We start from the raw sequence: 19,910 nt of genomic DNA, 5'->3' as shown, positions 1-19,910 counted from the left end.
TTTAAAATAGCCCTAGATATTTAAAATCCTTTCAAGTCTTTTGAAATACATTGAAACTTTCAAAAACTCTTGGAAATGTCTTAATAAATAATAAATAAATAATAATAAATGAATAATAAAGAAATAAATAAAAATAAATAATATTATAATATTAGTACTAAATTAATTATCAAAATAATTTAAGCATTCTTTGGAATCATTTAAAATAGCCCTAGATATTTAAAATCCTTTCAAGTCTTTTGAAATACATTGAAACTTTCAAAAACTCTTGGAAATGTCTTAATAAATAATAAATAAATAAATAAATAAAATAAATAATATTATAATATTAATAATAAATTAATTATCAAAATAATTTAAGCATTCTTTGGAATCATTTAAAATAGCCCTAGATATTTAAAATCCTTTCAAGTCTTTTGAAATACATTGAAACTTTCAAAAACTCTTGGAAATGTCTTTAAATTTTGGGAAATATCCCAAAATGATAAAAATCCCTTCAGATTTTTGAAATCTATTAGGAATTTTTCGGAATCTTAAAAAATACCCTGAAATATTTCAAAATAATTCAAGGCAATTCTGAAATGGGTATAGAATATATAATGAATAGTGATTAACCCATGAGTTATTTATTGAACGAAAAGTGACTATAGTGACTTTCTCGTAAAAAAGTAAATATAGTGATTTTAACTTAAAAAAGCAAGTAAAAAGTGATTTAGAAAAAAAGGTACTAATAGTGACTGTGTCGTAGCCCTGATTATTTTTACCGTTACTTCTTACAAAAATGTCCTGATTTTTTATATTTGTTCTCAAAATCCCTGGCAAATAGGATACGATAGGGACTAAATCTTAAAAACAGGATACTTTAGGGGCCTTAACTGAACATAGGATACAATAGCGGATATAGGGACCGGTTTGTGAGGCCTATTATATGTATTTACGCAAAAAATTAATGAATTAAGTTAAGGCACTACATTGAAACTTACAATGTTGATCAAGAAACGACCATTTGGACTCTCTGCCATGCGTTCAACCGTTGGGAATAAAAAATAACATTTTGTTACTCGCTTTGCGATAGCTTCATCTCTCAGCAAATTTAAAATGAACCAACAGCCGATTGAATGTCCTACAAGGTGAAGTCTCGCGTCTTCTGGGACGTACTTTTTGATAAACTCAGCCTAGAAGAAGAAAATTAAAAATATATTCTCTAAACTTATTCTTTAAGATTTTTAATTAAATAATTAAATCTGCCGTCTTTAGGGTTTCGTAGGAAACCCTTATGCAGTCGGTAAAATGGCTCTAATGACTTCATTTTTTGCATGGACATATAGATTTCTTAAATTACCGAGAATTTACGTTCAGGTTATATAACCGAGAATACTACATAATTTATGAGAATTGAAGTGAATTTAAGAATTTATGATTAATTCATTTAAAAAAAAAAGTTTTTCTACTTTAAAAGATAACTGTTCAACAAAATACTGGAATTTTCAACAAACTAATTGAATTTTTAACATAATAGTTGAATATTAAACCTAAAAAGACAAATTGTCCACGAAAAAGTGTCATAGTTTATATTTTAATAAAAAAAGAATGAAATTTCTACAACAAAAGAAAAGAATTTTAAAACCAAAAAAGACGAATTTCTAACAAATAAAGATTTTTCACTCAAAAAATAAATAAAAGCTTATCTAAATTGAAGTTCCATTTTCTGTCAAAAAATGAATTCTAAACAAACAAAAAAGAAGTATTTTCCACTAAATAGTTAAATTTTCAACCAAACATAAGCCGATTTTTAACCAAAAAGTGGCATTTTCATATAAAAAATGAAATTTCTTCTATAACAGATGAAGTTGATTTATTGTCTCCATCGTATACTTTCCCAAGCTTTTGCAATTTTTCTGTGTCCATCTCAGTGACAATACCCAACAATTTACATGAATTCCCCTTTTAATTTTACATGGAAAATATTAACACTTAAATTCTAACTGAATACATTAGGCGAATACATTGCAGTTAATTTATTCCCTTACATATTGTAACAGATGAAGTTTTAAATCAAAAAGATAAATTTGAAAGAAAAAAAGTTGAATTTTCTTATGAAAAAGATTTTCGAGTTTTCACGATCAAACTATGAATTTTTTAACAAGAAATAATTTTCTACCAAAAAATTTGAATTTTCAATCCAAAACGACGAATTTTTAACCAAAAAGAATGACTTTTTAACAAAATTTTGGAATTTTCTACCAAATAGCTGCATTTTTATCAAAAAATATCAAATTTATCTTGAAGCAGAAAAATTTTTTATCAGAAAAGAAGTTGAGCTTTCATCCAAAACAGATTCCAGTTAACTCAGTAACATCAAAAATTGAATTTTTGTAACAAAAAAATAAGTTTCTACGAAAAAATTTCAATTTTCAATCCAAAAAGACGAATTTTTAACCAAGAATAATTACTGTTTAACAAAATTGTTGAATTTTTTAGCAAATAGTTGTATTTTTATCAAAAAATATGAAATTTATCTTGAAGCAGAAGAATTTTTTATTACAAAAAAAGTTGAGCTTTCATCCAAAACAGATTCCAGTTAACTCAGTATCATCAAAAATTGACTTTTTGGATGAATTTTTAACAAAATAGTTAATTTCTCTACCAAATAGTTGCATTTTTATCCAAAAAAGATCAATTTTGTAATAAAACAGATGAATTTGTAATAAAAAAACAAATTTTTTTTTATAAGTGGAACTTTCATCCAGAAAATATTTCAGTTCACTTTTCAACACCACAATATAAATTTTAAACAAAAAGTACATTTTCTACGAAAGAGTTAAGTTTTCAAGAAAATATTATAATTTAATGATAATAAGATAATGATGTTACAAAGACATTATGTCAAAAATATGTTTGTCACCACTAAACTCAGAAACTACTTTACCGATCTGGATGAAATTTTGTATAGTGTGTGTAATTTGGTTCAACTTAAAGGATAGGATACTTTTTATCTCATTTAATTACCTTAATATTTTTCTATTGCAAATTAAATGTTTTTATTTGTGTACTTCATATATTTTTTAACAGATGTCGATGTAAGTTAGTTTATGGACCGACACTTTAACATTTCATGTTATTTAGGTTGGGTAAGCAGCCAATAGATGGCGTCAAGTTTAATATACTAATATAAATTCAAAGTAGTATAACTGAGCCACAGAAACGCATGGCTGGGTGCGGTTAGTATTTTATATAGAAGAAAAAAAAAGAAAAGTAGCAAAACTTTCGTCACAAGGAACATTTTTCCAGTTATGAGCTATCCATAAACAACGTTACCAATTTATGTTGCATTTTTAATAAAATATTTCATTTTTGTACCCAAACCGATGAATTTTTAACACACAAAGACGAATTTTCAAACCTAAAATTGATTTTCAACCAAACAGTTGCATTAACAAACAATTAGATGAACTGCCCAGTAAAAAAGACGAGTTTTCCGAAAAAATAGTTCAAGCTATAACCAAGTAGTAAAATTTTCAAGCCAAAAAGGACGTTTCTTTCGAAGACATTTAAATTTTTAACAAGAAAGTTAATTTTCAACCAAGAAAGATCAATTTCCAAGTAATTTTTAGCATACAAAGATGCTTTTTTATTCTAATGGTTGAATTTTAAAACAAACAAAAATTCAAATTCAAATATTTGAATTTCTAAGACAAAAAGGTTAATTTTTTCATGTCTGCTGTACTTTAAAAAAAAGTTAATTTTTGGCCAAGAAAAATGACTTTTCTACGATAAATTTTCAACACCTTTTTTCGTTTTAGGTAATAGTGAACTTGCAAATCATAAAAGATGAATTTTAAACAAAAAATATAATTTTCAATCAAGAAAGATTAATATTTTTAATAATATATTTGAATTCTCAACGAAAAAGTTGAAAATTTAAACGAAGCAGAATAAGTTTCTACCCAAAAAGACGAATTTTCTCCTAAATAGTTGAATTTTCAACAAACGAGATTAATTTTCTACGAAATACAAATTGACAACAAAACGCATGCAATTTTTACCAAATAGTTGAAGTTCCAACTTGTAAAATATACAGGATAAAGTTCCAATAAAAAATGGAATATTTCAATTTTTAGATAAAAACTCTGATAAAAAAATACTAACTTAAAAAAAAAATCAACCAAAAAGACGACTTTTTAACCATATACATTATTTTTTTACCAAATAGTTGAATTTTGAACTAATACAATATACGCAGGATAAAGTTTCAAACAAATATGGAATAGTTAAATCTTCAGATAAAAATTCTGATAAAAAATAACTTTAAACAGACAGAAAAAAAAAAATTATCAACCAAATTTGTTTTTTTTTTTTTTTAATAAAAAAGATTAATTTTGTATCAAGAAGATTAATGTTCTACAAAAAACGAATTTTGAAAAAAATCCATTAATTTAAAAAAAATATATTTAATTTTAAAGTCAAAAAAGCTCCCCTCTATGTCCTATGAGGAAGTAAAAGACTATTTATCTACAAAAACGTAGAATTTTCAACCAAATTGTTCAATTTCCAAGACAAAATGATGAATTTTCAACAAAACAGTAGAATTTTTAATATAAAAGCTCATTTAAAGGCAAATAGATGAATTTTTAACTATAATTATGAATTCCTCATACAAAATTAATTTTTTACAAAACAGTTCAACATTCTGCCAAAGAATCGACTTTAAAAATAATAATAAATAAATTCACGACGAAGCAGGTAAGAGCTGATATTTCAACCCAAAAATTGCATTTTTAACCGAAAAGGATCATTTTTACACCGAAAGGATTGAATTTCTAGTTACAAAAACGAATTTTCAACCAAAAAGTTGAACTTTCAACAAAAAAGAATACTTTTCTGTCCAAAGAAGACTACTTAAAAAAAAATGAACTTTACAATAAATAGTTGAATTTTCTACCAAATCTGATACTAACTTTGAAGAAAAATAAAATGAATTCTCAACCAAAATGGTCAATTTTTCTACCAAATTCTTGAATTTCAAAGCCATAAATATGAATTTTTAATATAAAATTTAATTTAAAAGCAAATACTGCAATTTTTAACTATAATTATGAATCATTAATAAACAAAATTATTTTTTACAAATTCGTTCAATTTTAAGTCAAATAATTAACTTTTCAACAAAATGGATTCATTTTCAACCAAGAAGATTAAATTTCTACCAAGAAAAACGAATTTTCAACAAAACAAATGAAATTTTAAACAGGCAGTTGAACTTTAAACTAAAAAAAAATAAGTTTTTAACCAAACAGTTGAATTTTTACCTGAAAAAAGATCAATTTTTAACCAAAAATGGAATAACTTAATTGTCAATTTGAACATTTTATTTTCAACCAAACATGATACGAAGATTCATCAAAATAGTAAAATTTCCAACTAATAAGAGATGAATTTCCAACCAAAAAAATGAAATTTTAACAAAGTATTTGAATTTGTGTTTTAAAAAATTATTTTTTAACAATATAGTTGTATTTTCAACAAAATAATGAAATTCTTAATCAAATAACCAAATTTTTAACCACCCGAAAATAATTTCCTACAAAAAATATAATAGTAGCTTTTTTAATACAAAAAAAGAAATTTTACCCTAAAATATAGTTGGATTTTCTTATTGTGAAGTTCTGAGTGGTATCCAAGTTCGCAACGTTATTTCCAATTATTGTTACCACTGCTTTTTACTCAAAATGCCCCTGACTGGATTTTTTAAATGTATTGAAAATCTTTAGAAACTGAACTCTTATTTAGGTTTAGAAGTTTAGGTACTGAAGCATGAATAATTTAATCTGAAAAATGATGAACCTTGTGATCTAATTGTCCCCTCAGATCGTAAAGATGTTTGTTTGCGGGTAGGGTGATGAGTTTGCTGGCAGGTTGAACAAATCCAGCATATCCGAGGATCCAAACTGGAGTTTCTGGAGGCAATTTCGATTTGAGAGACTTGATGAATTCTTCATAGAATATTGGAATTCCAGGATTTCCTGGTATGATAACAACTACATCTTTTTTTCCATCTGGTGCTAATCCTTCCTCTATCCATCGACCTAATGTAATAACCTCCGTTGGCACTTCATTCAACATCACCATTGCCCTCTGCATTTTGAAAATTTGGTCCCCTAACAAATTAAAAAATACTAAAATTGATTCTCTATTAATTGAAGGGTTGCAATACAGAACTAGATCACCAATATGTCTATACAAAATAGGTTTATTGCATGAAAAATTCTTGATAAATCAAAAACACATTGAGGTAAAAGGATTTTTTCAAAATACCATTCTTGACTCAATAATTAAAAAAAATGAATTTTTACAATTTTAATGTAGTATTAATTTTTAAAAATTTTTTACCCTTGATATTTCTTGCAATAATCATCATTTAATGACAGAAAAAGAATGTTTCCTATACTGTGATATCGCATTCTTTAAATTACACTTTTTAGAAACAGAATCATTTTTTTAATCAAACGTTTTTTATTCTCGTCGAGAATCCTTATATCTCGGGAGTAAGATTTTATTTGTGTGAAAAAATTAAAATTTCGATTTTTAATCGCAATCCAAAGCCGATTTTGAAAACCTATACATTTTTAATCTCAAAATTCTTAGTTGACTTTCTCGAAATTAGGTTCATTTGTTTACATCAAACTTTATTAAACAGTGCTTAGAAAAGCACGATTTTACTTTATTTTTAAACTGATAAATGAATTTTTCATCGCAATTCGTAGCCGACTCCCACTTCCGTTTCTTCGAAACTGGATAATTTCTGTTATCAAACTTTTTTGGCCTTCATTCCGCAACACTACGGCTTATAAGTGGACCTTTGATTTATCTTTAAATCGCGATTTCGATTTTTCAGAATGTTTTGTCCCTCTTTTGAAAAATACCCATTTCGTTATGCTTATCAACTGTCACATTTTAATTGGAAAATTATTTTAATTTTGCATTGTTAACTAGACTAAAAAACAATAACATTATTTTTCAAACTTTAAATAAGTTATTTCACAACATAATTTACAATTAAACGTGCATTCATTTGGAAAATTCCGTTATTCTATATTTTCAGTTTTTAGGTTAGGAAATCCGTTTGACAGTTGGCACCAGCCATTAAAAAACAAAAAAACTCACCTTATAAAGTTCCTGAGATCACAGTTAAAAATGCCCTAAAAATACAAGCAGTTGTCATTAAATTAATCGTTTCCCATCCCAAACAAATAATTATTACACGCGTATGTACGCAAATACGTACGTGTCAAATATAATTTAATCAGCTGATTTACATTTCCAGCACGTTTCGCACTCAAATAATTTTCTTTTTGAAGCACAGTCGAACACTTTTTATGATTCTTATCACTTTTATTAACCGAAATCTCAAATGAGATTTATCCAGGAGAAACGTGCGATTAAAAGTGATATGACATTTGACTATACATTCAGATCCGGGATAAAAGTCAACTTTCTACCATGATTTGCCTTATAAAGAACTCTATCTCGTATTTTGTATTTATTTTTCTATGTCTGAATTGACCTTGAAAATAATTTTATTGATTTGCACGAGCGGCACCAAAAAAAACCTACTCAGGGCGCCAGACCAAAGGCCAGACTCGCATAAACTCGTGGATACCAGTTGCCACTGGTACGGAGGGCACGGTCCTGAGATATATCTACAGTTACAGTCTTTGGTATAGTTCATGCAACGGAAAATAATTTATTGTAGCTTTTCTATATCAGATATGAAAAAGATAATCATTTCAGAATGAAATATTGTTAAAAAAATGTAATTAAAAACGGTAGAAGTTAATTTTATTACTTATTTAATTCTGCATTTCACTTCCAAAATTGTCGACTAGTTTCACATGAGTACATATCAGCCGAAATAGCTCAGTTGGGAGAGCGTTAGACTGAAGATCTAAATGTCCCCGGTTCAATCCCGGGTTTCGGCAAATTTTTTTATTCATAATTTACGTAATTAATTCTTCAATAATAATATTACAATAATGAATGTATTACTCTCCCTACATTCCATCGACATTAATAGTGATAAATGAATTTATTATTTACATCAATAATAATAAAGTAAATAATAAAGAATGCAGTCGCATTTACTTGCAAATAATATTATTTACTAATTTTAGTTTAAACTAAATGATGTAATCAGTAATTTCATTTCGTTTTCATCATTAAAACATTACTAATTATTTTCAGGTATTTTCGATAAATTAAAAACATTTTTTACCGCGGACATGCATACACAATATAGTTAATAAAATGGATTTTAATTTTCTCTTCTGTCATGTATGTATTGTATCTTCAACGTAATTTCTTTGTCTCCGAGATATTAAACAATTCCAAAGAATTCATAGTAAATTCCGAAGAATTCTTTGTTAATTCCAAAGAATGCTGGGTTAATTCCAAAAAAATTATGGGTTAATACCAACAAAAGTTAAAAAATTCATGTCTGGCAAAGTATATGCCGAAATAGAAAATGAAAGGGTGATATTTTTGGGACTAATGGATATTATATTTCATCTTTATATCTTTGCCCCCCCCCCCCCCCCTACACACTGAAACTTAGAAAAGGTGACGATTTTGTAGGCTATATAAATTCCGTTTTTTCTTTTAATAATACGGACATCCGAATCCACTAATCCGTGAGCATTTCCATCACTTTTGCATGCAAATTTAAGGGGATGTATAATCCTAAATATGGCGGATTTGACGGACAGGCGGCGTGAGTACTCCCACGCCGTATAAGGGGATCTTCTAATTACGCAACATTGTTTTTATTCCGCCTCTCTGATAAATACTTTTTCTAATTTTTTTGTGTTTTACTCGATGTTGAATTCTAAAGCCTTATCCAAAGAATTATTGATGATTTCCAAAGAATTCAAGGTAAATTCCAATTTTTCTTGTGGAAAAGGGTTATTTGAAATTTGAACCGAGATGGTACAAAATCACTTTTTGCCTTCTTCTTCTTGTGGATTGTAATTAAGTTAGGAAGAGAAAAATATGCCGGAAGAGAAAAATGAAATCCCAAAAAATATACCAAAAGTTTATAGACAACGCGATAAATTAATTTAAATGAAATATTTCAGCGTGAATATAATGAGACTTGAAAATATATATTATTTATATAAATGACCTGCACAAAAAAGTAATAACTATGGTTCACGTCCATTTGGGATATTTTATATTGTTTCATAAACTATAAATATATAGCTGTCAATCATAATAAAACGATTAAATATCGGCCACTAGAAAATAAGGTAAATCTTTACATGAAATTCTGCCGGCTATCTTGCACACTCGAAGATGGCGGGTTATATATTGTAGGCGCAAAATACCTTTCGTCCTGGGCGGGGCAAAATCGTTATGCGGTCGGTCAATTTATAAAATCAACTATACTTTCATCAATTGTTTATATAATGAATAAAATATACGCATTTCTTTATAAATTTTAAAATATGGTTCTCAAACAAAAAAGTTTAATTATAGGGGTCATTAATGTTCATGGCAATGTACTTTTTGTACTTACACGACCCATTATGTATTTTTCGTGTCGCGACTTGCATTTTATCTTATAAATTAGAATCAGTGAAAAGAAGATCTTGGAATCAAAAATATTAATGGCTCTAACTTTTCAAGTATTTTAGATATTGTTATTATTATTTTTGTAAGGAAGTATCTATATATGTGTGCCAACAACATTAAAGTACGAATAGTCCCTTTTCAGGCTTTATTTGTACCAAGAAAATAAGGCTATTGGTACTGAATTTTCGGTACCCGTAGCTAAGACCTCCTTATAATATAATAATTTGTATCAAAATGACAGAATAGCCCAGTGCGCCGGAAAATAGCCCACAAACTCATCATATGCGTAATTAAGTTAAAGTTCACGATAATCAGTCAACAATACTAGCTTATTATAATTATTATTTAGATACTCTGAAAAAGGCACGCAGTGGTGCCGAAACGTCGTCGAAATTTAAATTTTTGTTATAAAAATAAATGGAGTTGAATAATTGATAGCACTAATTTGTTTTTATTTTGCCGTAGCCGTAAGACAGAAGAAATAATTTTTCTATAATTCATTATTGCATTGTCGGTCGCAGAATGGTTTGATTTGGTTTGATTTGATTCTAAATCTTTACATCACAAATTTATTATCAAAAACAATTATTATTTGTTAATATTGGTGATTGTGTTTTGCCAATTCTGGATCAATTATTGGTTCGATATTACAGCAAGACGAATATTCTTATCATGGTTGTTATAGACACATAAAACTTCTACCAAAATTGGGTTAATACTGCAGTAAACGTTGGCAGTATTGGCTTTCAACATTGATCAAAAGATTTTTATTTAGGATCGAAAAAATCTATTTTTCCATGACTAACATTATAAAAAAATCGGATAAAAAAGATTCACAAAAAAATCACAGAAAAAACAAAAGATAAAGTTTACATCAATTCCGGGTGAAAGATTCACCGCAACAAAAGTTAACCTTGCCGGATAAACTTTACATCAATCGAAGATAATTTCCAATTTTTAACCGTGCCTGGATAATCTTTCGCCTTATAATTGCTCCATTTTTATTCGCAATGTAGCTAGAATTGCGATGCCAGCGCTATCTATCGCCGTTCAACTTCATTAAATTGGAGGGAACTGGGGATCCCCATATATCAGTTGATCAGTTGCTTTTTGCGCTTTTTGCTAAATGCTATTATATAAGTTCTAATTCATCTACAATAATCTAATTTATTTCGGTGGAGATATTTCAGTAAGGACAATTTTTTTCGTATTTTCTGTTTGCTCATTCTACATGTGTTACCGAAATTTGCTCACTTCATCGTGATGCAGTAGACGAGATAAAAATTATTCTCTTAACCTCAGTAAAACTTGCGCCGAAATATGTTTAATTCTTAACCGTTTGCAATTCTTGCTTGAAAAAATTCTAATTTTTAATTTTGCTGCGTTGTTTTAAATCTGCTGTCCCGATTTATAGCTCGAATTCACTCATACTTTGCCGTTTTCCCATTGCTGCTAAGGATGCCATAGCAGACGACAGCTTTTAGTCCATCGAAGGAAAAAATTTCGCCAAATAGCCTGTAATCTTTAACAGCGGGAAATTTTACATGCAACAAAATTTAACTTCAGTTTTTTTGTGATCTCAAAAGAAAAGAAGCTATTACTTCAGTGCTTATATTGTGAATCAGTTTCTTTTAAAAAAGCGCATTGAACGATCGTCTTCTGAACCGAAATGAGAATTTGAATCGGACTTTCACATATTTCAATCTGCTCTTTAGTTCATTTTGCTTCTGGTAACTTAGTTCCGCATAATATACATACTTTCAGAAGTATCTGGATCGAAATAAAATCAAAATCTGACTTTTGCGGAATAATATCGCATTCATTATTGATTTGGATTTACGTGTTTATTCATCATCAGAGTCCAATGGCTTTATTCCGATTATATCTTAAGTCAATTTTTGGACGATTCGTTTGAAAATCCAATTCTACAATACGTTTTTATGGGTTATCACATGCACTATGCAGCACTCAATTGAGTAAATTAAAAAAAAAAGGACCGACCAGCAAGAATATAATTTGGTATGTTTTCCTCACACCGCGTGAAAACCAAACCTAGCTAACAACAATTTTTTACATTCTCATCATTTATGATTGAGGAAGTATTAGAATTGTCGGAAATTTGACATCACACTTTTTCAATGGATCTTCACGTTTCGAGACCCTCTGAATCCAAAAATCAGGTTTTCACGATGGCGTCTGTCTGTCCGTCTGTCCGTTCGGCCGTCCATCCGTAAACACGATAACTCTCGAAAAAATGAACGAATCAAATTCATCTTTGGCACACTTTTTTTAAGTTCTAAAAGAAAGGACGAGTTCGTGAACCAGCTATTTTTGATAAAAATTCAAAAAGTGAGCGGATTTTGAAAATGTTTGAGACCACTTTTTTCTGAATTTGAAAATTCTATGTACGGATATTTATAGAATTAAAAAGAACAAACAATTTATCCTCATGACTTTTTTCGATAAAAAGAAAATTCTCAGAGTTATAGCGTTTTCAAAATTTTTTTAATCAACCGAAATTCAAAATTAGAAGCCGAAAAACGAACGATATGAAAAAAAGTCAAGAAAAGAAAAACATTTCTTTTTGAAAGCCCTACAAAATTATCATAACCAATTTTTGGATTTTCTTCAAAAATCGAAAATTCAAATTTTGATTGCACAAAAAATAATGGAAAATAAAAAATTCCATTTTCTGGAAAAACTATGTAGGATACGAAAAAAGATGAATTAACATAAATGGTTATCCCAAAAAGATCTACAATTTCGTTAAGAATCACTTCTTGATAGGACGCGTACTTTTTGTCTTATTCGTGAAAAATAACATTGAAAAGAAATAAAATAAAAAAAAAAATGCGTGGAAAAACGACGAAAGTTACGAGAAAAAAATTCAACAAAACCTGTTTACAAATGTCTGTCGGAAATCGAGGGCGCAGCGCGAGTGTCCCGATGAGAATGTGTACCTCAAAGCCTAAAGAGCTTTGAGAAACTTAATCTTTGACTATACTTAATTAAGTAGACATTTCAAAATATGAAGACGAATATAAATACTGCCATCTAAAAAGAGATCTTTTTGATAAAGTTTTTTTTTTGAAGCATTCTAAATGCAAAGAATAAATATCCGAGCGCGAAGCGCGAGGTAACCCACTATCGAGCGCGAAGCGCGAGATTCAACCGTCGAGTGCCCTAGGCGCGATCAAACTCGCCAGCTCTGAGGGGGCCCTGTATCAACATTTATTGTGGCGGGGGAGGGGGGCTTTTTAGGAAAATAAACAAAAGCTTAATTAATTAATTCTTATTTGGAGGCCCCCGGATCGCCGGGTCACGTATCCTTGATACGACTATCAATTACAACGTGTCGTTGGAAAAGGGGTAGGGGTGCGACCTTAATTTATTTCTTTGATCAGTCACAGGGGTGCCTACCCGCCCTCAAATGACGTTGGAAAAGGGGTAGGGGTGCGACCTTAAATTATTTCTTTGACCGGTCATAAGGGTGCCTTTCCGCCCCCACGAGGCGTTGGAAAAGGGCTAGGTATGCGACCTTACATTATTTCTGTGACCAATCACATGGGTGCCTACCTGTCCCGCGAGGCGTTGGAAAAGAGGTAGGAGTGCGACCTTACATTATTTCTGTAATCGGTCGCAGGAGTACCTTCCCGCCCCCACGAGATGTCAGAAAGAGTAGGGGTGCGACCAAAATTATTTCTGTGAGCAATCACAGGGTTGCATAGAACGTTTCTTTTTAGCGCGTCAAAAGCCAAAAACTATCAAAATCACTCCTCAATTACATGGCCTTACTCTAAAATGCATAAAAGTCCCTTTGGTATGCTTGAAGTATGCTTTTTGCCGGTACAGATAGTATACCTAATTTTTTAAAGTCTTAACACTGAAAATTATATTTGCAGGCGTTTTTATGTCCAGGTTTGTAATCAGCGCATCAACATACATAAGTATACGATTTAAAAAAAAAAATTTTTAAATAGGAAAAGGAAAAAAAGCCGGCAACATGCAATTTTGCCGGCGCCGGCAGGCTATCCACTAAGTCCCTTAAATTGCATGAATTTCTTGAATGCCATGAATTCATTGAATCACGGAGAAAACCGTATCGCATGAATTATACAATATATATCGTAATTCCTGCGCTATATATCGTAATTATTGCATTATAATAACGCAAAATCGTGATATCATACATTGCAAGATTTTACATCCCAGTGGGCACAAAGTTTAGCGACGTCTTTACGATATCTTTACGACATCTTTACGACATCTTTACGGCATCTTTACGACATCCTATGTCCATGTCGTTAAGGTGTCTTTACGATATCATAAATAAGTCGTATGGTCTGACGATGTCTTTACGATATCGCAAAGACACCGAAACGACATGGACATAGGATGTCGTAAAGTTGTCGTAACGATGTCGTAAAGATGTCGCCAAATTTTGTGCCCACTGGGATTATATACCGCATAATTGTGCAATCTATAACATAAGAATTTAAATTGATTACGCTGTGACATTGTATTTCTTCTTTTGTGATCTCGCGCTGGTTCGAGTAGTCAGCAAGCGATCACAGAAAAAATTAAAGATTAAGTTTACATCGATTCTAGGTGAAAGATTCACCGAAACAAAAATTAACATTGCCAGATAAACTTTACATGAATCGAAGATAATTTCCGATTTTTAACCTTGCTTGGATAATCTTTCATCTTATAATCGCTCCATTTTGATTCGATGTGTAGCAACAATTACGACGCCAGCGCTATCCAGCGTCGTATAACTATATTAAATTTAAAGAGAAATGGGGATTCCCATCTGTCAGTAACATGTTGCGCTTTTGCTAAGTGCTATTATAAATAAGTTATAATTTGTCTACAATAATGTGATTTATTTCGGAGGAAATATATCAATAAGAACTAATTTTTCTGTGTGTTTCTGTTGTTAATTCTACATGTTTTACCGAAATTTGCCCACTCCAGTGCGACGTAGTCGACGAGTTCAGAATTATTTTCCTAACTTCAGTGAAACTTTCGTCGAAATATGTTTTTTTCATTAACCCTTGCAGGTCTTACCTGCAGCAAATTTTTACTTTTTTCTGTGACTGTTTTAAATCAGATGTTCCGATTTATAGCTCGAACTCACTCATACTCTGCCCTTTTCCCATTGCTGCTATCGGACGCCATAGCAGACGACAGCAACCAAATTTAACTTCATTTTTTTCTCTGATATTAGTGCATTATAATATCGTACAGAAGTCCGGGACCTGATTGTAAGTTATCATATTGCGCTTTCTTGCAATATAGAGGTTTCGCGATATCATTGTGCGATATCTTTTTCTCCGTGATAGCATGAATTCGTTGAATTACATGAATTCCTTGAATTGCATGAATTCCTTGAATTGCATGCATTCCTTGAATTCCATGAATTCATTGAATTACAGGAATTCCTTGAATTTCATGAATTCCACAAATTCCATGAATATGCACGCTCTACCTCTACCTTGCCGGTACCGACCATTTTTAATACCGATACCCACAGTGTATACACATCGTATTTTCATTGTAAAATTTACTTCTTATTTAAAACTCATACTTTAAAGGTAAAAAGTCAAACTAAAATTTGTTTTGAATGAAAATCCAAATTTTTCTTTTTGAAAATTTGTCTTTTTATTTAAAAATTCATCTGCTTTAGTATAAATTTCTATGTTTCTTGTACAGAAATGCAACTAATTGGTTGAAAATTAATCTTCTTTGTTTTAAGATTCAATTGCATTTTTTTTGTTTTTTAATGAAAATTCAACTTTGCTAAAAATTCAATTTTTGTACAAACAATTCGCGTTCTGGTTTGAAGGTTAAACAATTTAGGTGAATCTTTTTTTCTTTTATGACTAAAAAATCTTTAATTTTAGAAAAACTGTATTTCTGGTTTTGAAATTCATTTTTTTTTAGATATGAAAATTTAAGTACAGTTAAACTTCGACAACTCGAACTCCAATAACTGAAACTTTTTATTATTCGAATTTTTTTCTCATTCCCCTGAAAAAGTCCAATCTTTTACATGTTAAAAATATTTGACAACTCGAATTTCGATCATTCGAATTTCGCTAAATCTTCCTGCTCTTTTTTCAGACTCGATAACTCGAATTTTAGTATGTATTATGTACTTACAAATGTTAAGGACATTTGTACCTGTATCTGATTCGAAGGATTTCAATATTTATAGACGTCCTTTATAAAATTAGGAAATTCACAGAATTTATTAAGGGCACGTGTTCATGAGTAATGCGATCCTTACGAACTTAGCGAGACCTTTGAGTTCAGTTGACTCGAATCATTCAAGTTGAACGTTTTCCTATATTGTAGTGATGGATATCCCTTATGAAAAAGAAGAATTGGTAAGTATTGAATGAGACCCTAGTTAGAAGAGACATAAGAAGTCACAGAAACACGAGAGCCTGCATAAAAAAATGTATGGACATAAAAGAAGCTAGAGAAGTATGCCAGGACAGGAAAGTATGGCGGCAAATAGTTAATAAAAAGAGTGTCAGTAAAGTGAATGACGCCTGAAACAAAGACCTTCGCTATTAATGGACCCAAGTGGGGAACCTTACATAACGACTTCGTGAGGTTCTTCGCTTGGGGTGATTGCTAGAGAGATTGATCAGCAATCTGGGTCGGAGCAGTGTTGCGGAACGAACGTGTTATTTACTTAAATAGCACGAGAATTCTGGATCAATCTGAAAAATCTCTATCCCTTCCACACACTACTCCTTTCTCCTACCGAGTGAGTCACGCCTAATCCGAATGAAAAAATTTACCACTTTGAGTTTGGCTGCAATCCATCCATTTCAATGAAACCTTTTGCATTCAGTTGCTAAATATGTGTAGTGAAAAGACAAAAATCTGATCATTTATTGTTATTTAGTTATTTAAGCCAATAATTGTGAATCTCACAAATTATGGTACCACGCTCCTGTCGTAACTCATATCTCCGAGATGGGTTTTCGATGAAAATACGCAGAACTTAAGTTGTAACTGAAAATTATATATAATCTGAGTACTATATATTTTCATTCAGAAACGACCCCATTTCGAGACATGAGCTAACATATGGTCGACAAAGGAAAAGTGTATAGCAGTTACTTTTACATTCTCATCAGAGTAGGTATTAGATTTGCGTAAAATTTGACCCCCCCCCCCCTCCCAGTTTTTATCAACTGTCCACGTTTTGAGACCCCCTGAATCTGAAAAACAGGTTTTTACGAATGTGTCTGTATGTTGCCTACCTGTGTATGTATGGATGCATGTATGCATGTATATATGTGTGTATGCATGTATTTTTGTCTGTTTTCGCAATTAATTTTGAAAAAATTAATCTATTAGATTGGCCTTTGGTACACTCATTTAGTGTCCTAAACTAAAGATCAAGTTCGTTAGCCAACCATTTTAGATAAAAATTCAAAAAGTTAGCGCATTTTTAATATTTTTGAGCCCACTTTTTTCAAAATTCAAAAATTCTTTGTACGGATATTCATAGTATTCAGAAAGTCGAACAATTTATCCTAATTACTTTTTCATGAAACTAAAAATTACCAGAGTTATAGCATTTAGAAAATTAAAAAAAAACACGAAAATGAACATTTTAAGCCAAATAACTTACGATATGAAAAAGTCAAGAGAAAAAAATGTTGCTTTTTAAATGCGCTGCAATATTATCATAAAATTTTTTTGAATTTTCTTGAAAAATACAAAATTTAAATTTTGACAGCATGCAAAATAATGAAAAATACTAAAATTACATTTTTCGGCCAAAATGATCAAAATGCAGTAAAATATGGATTGACTAAAATTGTGCAATTAAACAAGAACTACAAATTTGTTATGAATCACTTTTTGATTGGATGCATAGTTTTGGCTTTAATCATGAAAAACGTCATTAACAGTAAAAAATGTGCCCGCTGCGTGGCCACATTCTCATGAAAACTTTTGACTTTTCACTTCTTTTTCTTCTCGTGTGTGGGTTTTCAAAAAATTTAACTTTTCATGTTTTTGTTGCTATTTTTTTATTATTAAAACTAAAAACAGAACTATCAAAAAATTATTCATGACAAATAAATCATTTTTACATTCTCATCTAGAGAAGGTATTCGACAGTGACAGATATGGGTTAGAATGACACGATTCTCGAAACGAGGTTCGATAACAGGGAGAATGGCTGCAGACAACTGCAGATAAAGTAGAATGTATATACTTTCGATACCAGTTACGGCGTAAAGTTACTTTCGCAGTCGTCTCTTTCTACTTTCTAGTCTAGGGTTGAAAACACATGTTTCGACCCGCTACGGGGGCATCGAAAGTCAAATTTTCGATACATATGTTATGAAAATATATTATCGAGCGCGAAGCACGAGAACGAACAGGCGCGCGCCGTAGGCGCGCTCAAACATGTACATGCGCATGTACAAGTTGCCTGCAAACATTTATTTTTTACCGATGCACCCTTTCCAAAATAATCGTCAAAAACTATTTTTTGGGGGTGTTTTCCACGATATATGTGTGTTTTTTTTTGTAACCTTTATCCCGGGTCAAAATTATTTTTGAATAACTTCTTTATGTCTCTTTTAAGGAATATGCACTCCAATCATAATATATTTTTTTAAGTTTATAAATGTTAAAAACTTTTGATCCGCCTTTTCGAATTTTTTACCTTAAATTCATAATCAACAGCCCCAGTGTATACATATACACAATGTTTTTGTTGTTCTAGGATTTAATTTATTCAAGTTATTCAAGCTTTTAATTGATTCTTAGAATTTTTGAAAAAAATTGTGATTGGAAAATTAGAACACAATGCAAAAGATATAATTAAAATCGATGGACAATCGGCCCTATTCAATGCCAAGAACATTTTCTTATGAGAAATAATCTTACTTTTTGTTTTGTTTAGTAGTTAGAAAGCCTGATATTACTAGAACTCGGCTCTTTTAAGATATTGTACTTAGTGTATATGTTTTCGTCTAGATATCTCCGTTAACTTGAATCCAAGTAAAAAAAAAAAACGTCCTAAGATAAGTCTTTGGAACATTGTATGTTTCTATTTATTTACGTTATTTATCTACGTTATTTGCCCTGACTTAGCACGTTTTTAGGACGTTCTAAAAACGTCTTGGGACATTTGTGCTCACTGGGTTATGATGTAAAAGCCATTTTTTTCTTTTACATAAATAAATGTGCACATTTTTAATTTCTATCTGAAATATTGTTTTATTCCGTTTTCACACTGAAAAGATTGTATTGTCTTAAATACACTGTCTGTAGTTACGGAATTTTCCGTATAACTCTATCTCCGTTTCTAGCTCGTTGAGGGCTAACGCTACGGAAAATTCCGTAACCATTGGCAGTGCCTATCTTAAATACGTAAAATTTCCATTATTTTCAAGTCCCATATTTTATCATTCCTGGAAACCCTAAATAACGTACAGCAAGAGGGGAGGGGATAGCAATATTTTGTTGCAGTTCGTTACACGGGGGAGGGGGGTCTTAGAGAGGGCCTATGGGCCCTCTCTAAGATCATATAAGATGTAGATAATCTCTCTCTCTCTCTCTCTCCCCTCTCCCCCTCTCTCTCTCTAAGGTATATACAATTCCTTATCTAATTTAAGTACTGTTCTTGAACACCTACAAAAACCTGTTAACTTCGTTGGGTACTGAGGGGAAAACAATGGACCAAATGCATAGGATTGGATTTTTTAGGCACTATTTTGTTATTATCTTTGTAAAAACTAATTTTTTCTATACATAAAAGTGTATTTGAAAATTAGTTTTTAATTTTCAAGAACTATTTAATGAAATAATTAAATGATCATATTTATTATTTATCAGGAAGATATTATGCATTTGGGGCCATTGTTTTCCCCTCAGCACTCGACGAATTAGCGAAGTGGGTTAGCAATTAAGTGAAAATGCCTCATGAGTTCATTAAATAGTGGTCATTTGACTCCTAATGTGTAATTAAAGTCACTATAACTGGGTGATAATATCTTAAATTTGATAAAACTAATCGCATAAAACTCGACAATATCCAAGCTTCACAGACAGTCACTGACATTTCAAAGCTTTCAACACAACTTTTTTCCTGTGTGTGTCGAAACTCGTGGGCGTAACAACGGGGAGGAGCCACGCCATTGGGAAGGGACGTCGCTCCAGGACGAATAATTCGGAGTGGGGGAATCAGCCGAGAGCTCGGAAATCTGCAGTTACATTACGTCCGTCGGTTGAGTAGCATG

The 19,910-nt window shown here is 30.8% G+C and overlaps 1 protein-coding gene and 1 non-coding gene across 2 annotated transcripts in view; one reads left to right on the top strand and one right to left on the bottom strand.

Annotated features, from left to right (window-relative positions):
• The window catches only part of LOC117177179 (lipid droplet-associated hydrolase), a 10,567-nt gene extending 2,900 nt beyond the window's left edge, over positions 1-7,667 (bottom strand). Inside the window, exons 1-4 of the mRNA XM_033367692.1 lie at positions 7,286-7,667; positions 7,165-7,199; positions 5,845-6,158; positions 984-1,175 (exon numbers count right to left, since the gene is read on the bottom strand). Of these exons, the coding sequence (XP_033223583.1) occupies positions 984-1,175; positions 5,845-6,141 (489 nt within the window). The 5' untranslated portion in view covers positions 6,142-6,158; positions 7,165-7,199; positions 7,286-7,667. The remainder of the gene's footprint in view (positions 1-983; positions 1,176-5,844; positions 6,159-7,164; positions 7,200-7,285) is intronic.
• A 239-nt stretch (positions 7,668-7,906) lies between these two features.
• Positions 7,907-7,979, top strand: Trnaf-gaa. The gene has a single exon. It is a non-coding gene; the product is annotated as a tRNA-Phe (tRNA).
• The last annotated feature ends 11,931 nt before the right edge of the window (positions 7,980-19,910 follow it).

The sequence above is a fragment of the Belonocnema kinseyi genome, chromosome 7, assembly GCF_010883055.1.
Source record: "Belonocnema kinseyi isolate 2016_QV_RU_SX_M_011 chromosome 7, B_treatae_v1, whole genome shotgun sequence".
NCBI lineage: Eukaryota > Metazoa > Arthropoda > Insecta > Hymenoptera > Cynipidae > Belonocnema > Belonocnema kinseyi.
The sequence above is the reverse complement of the archived record's forward strand: the minus strand, read 5'-3'. Positions and strand labels throughout refer to the sequence as shown.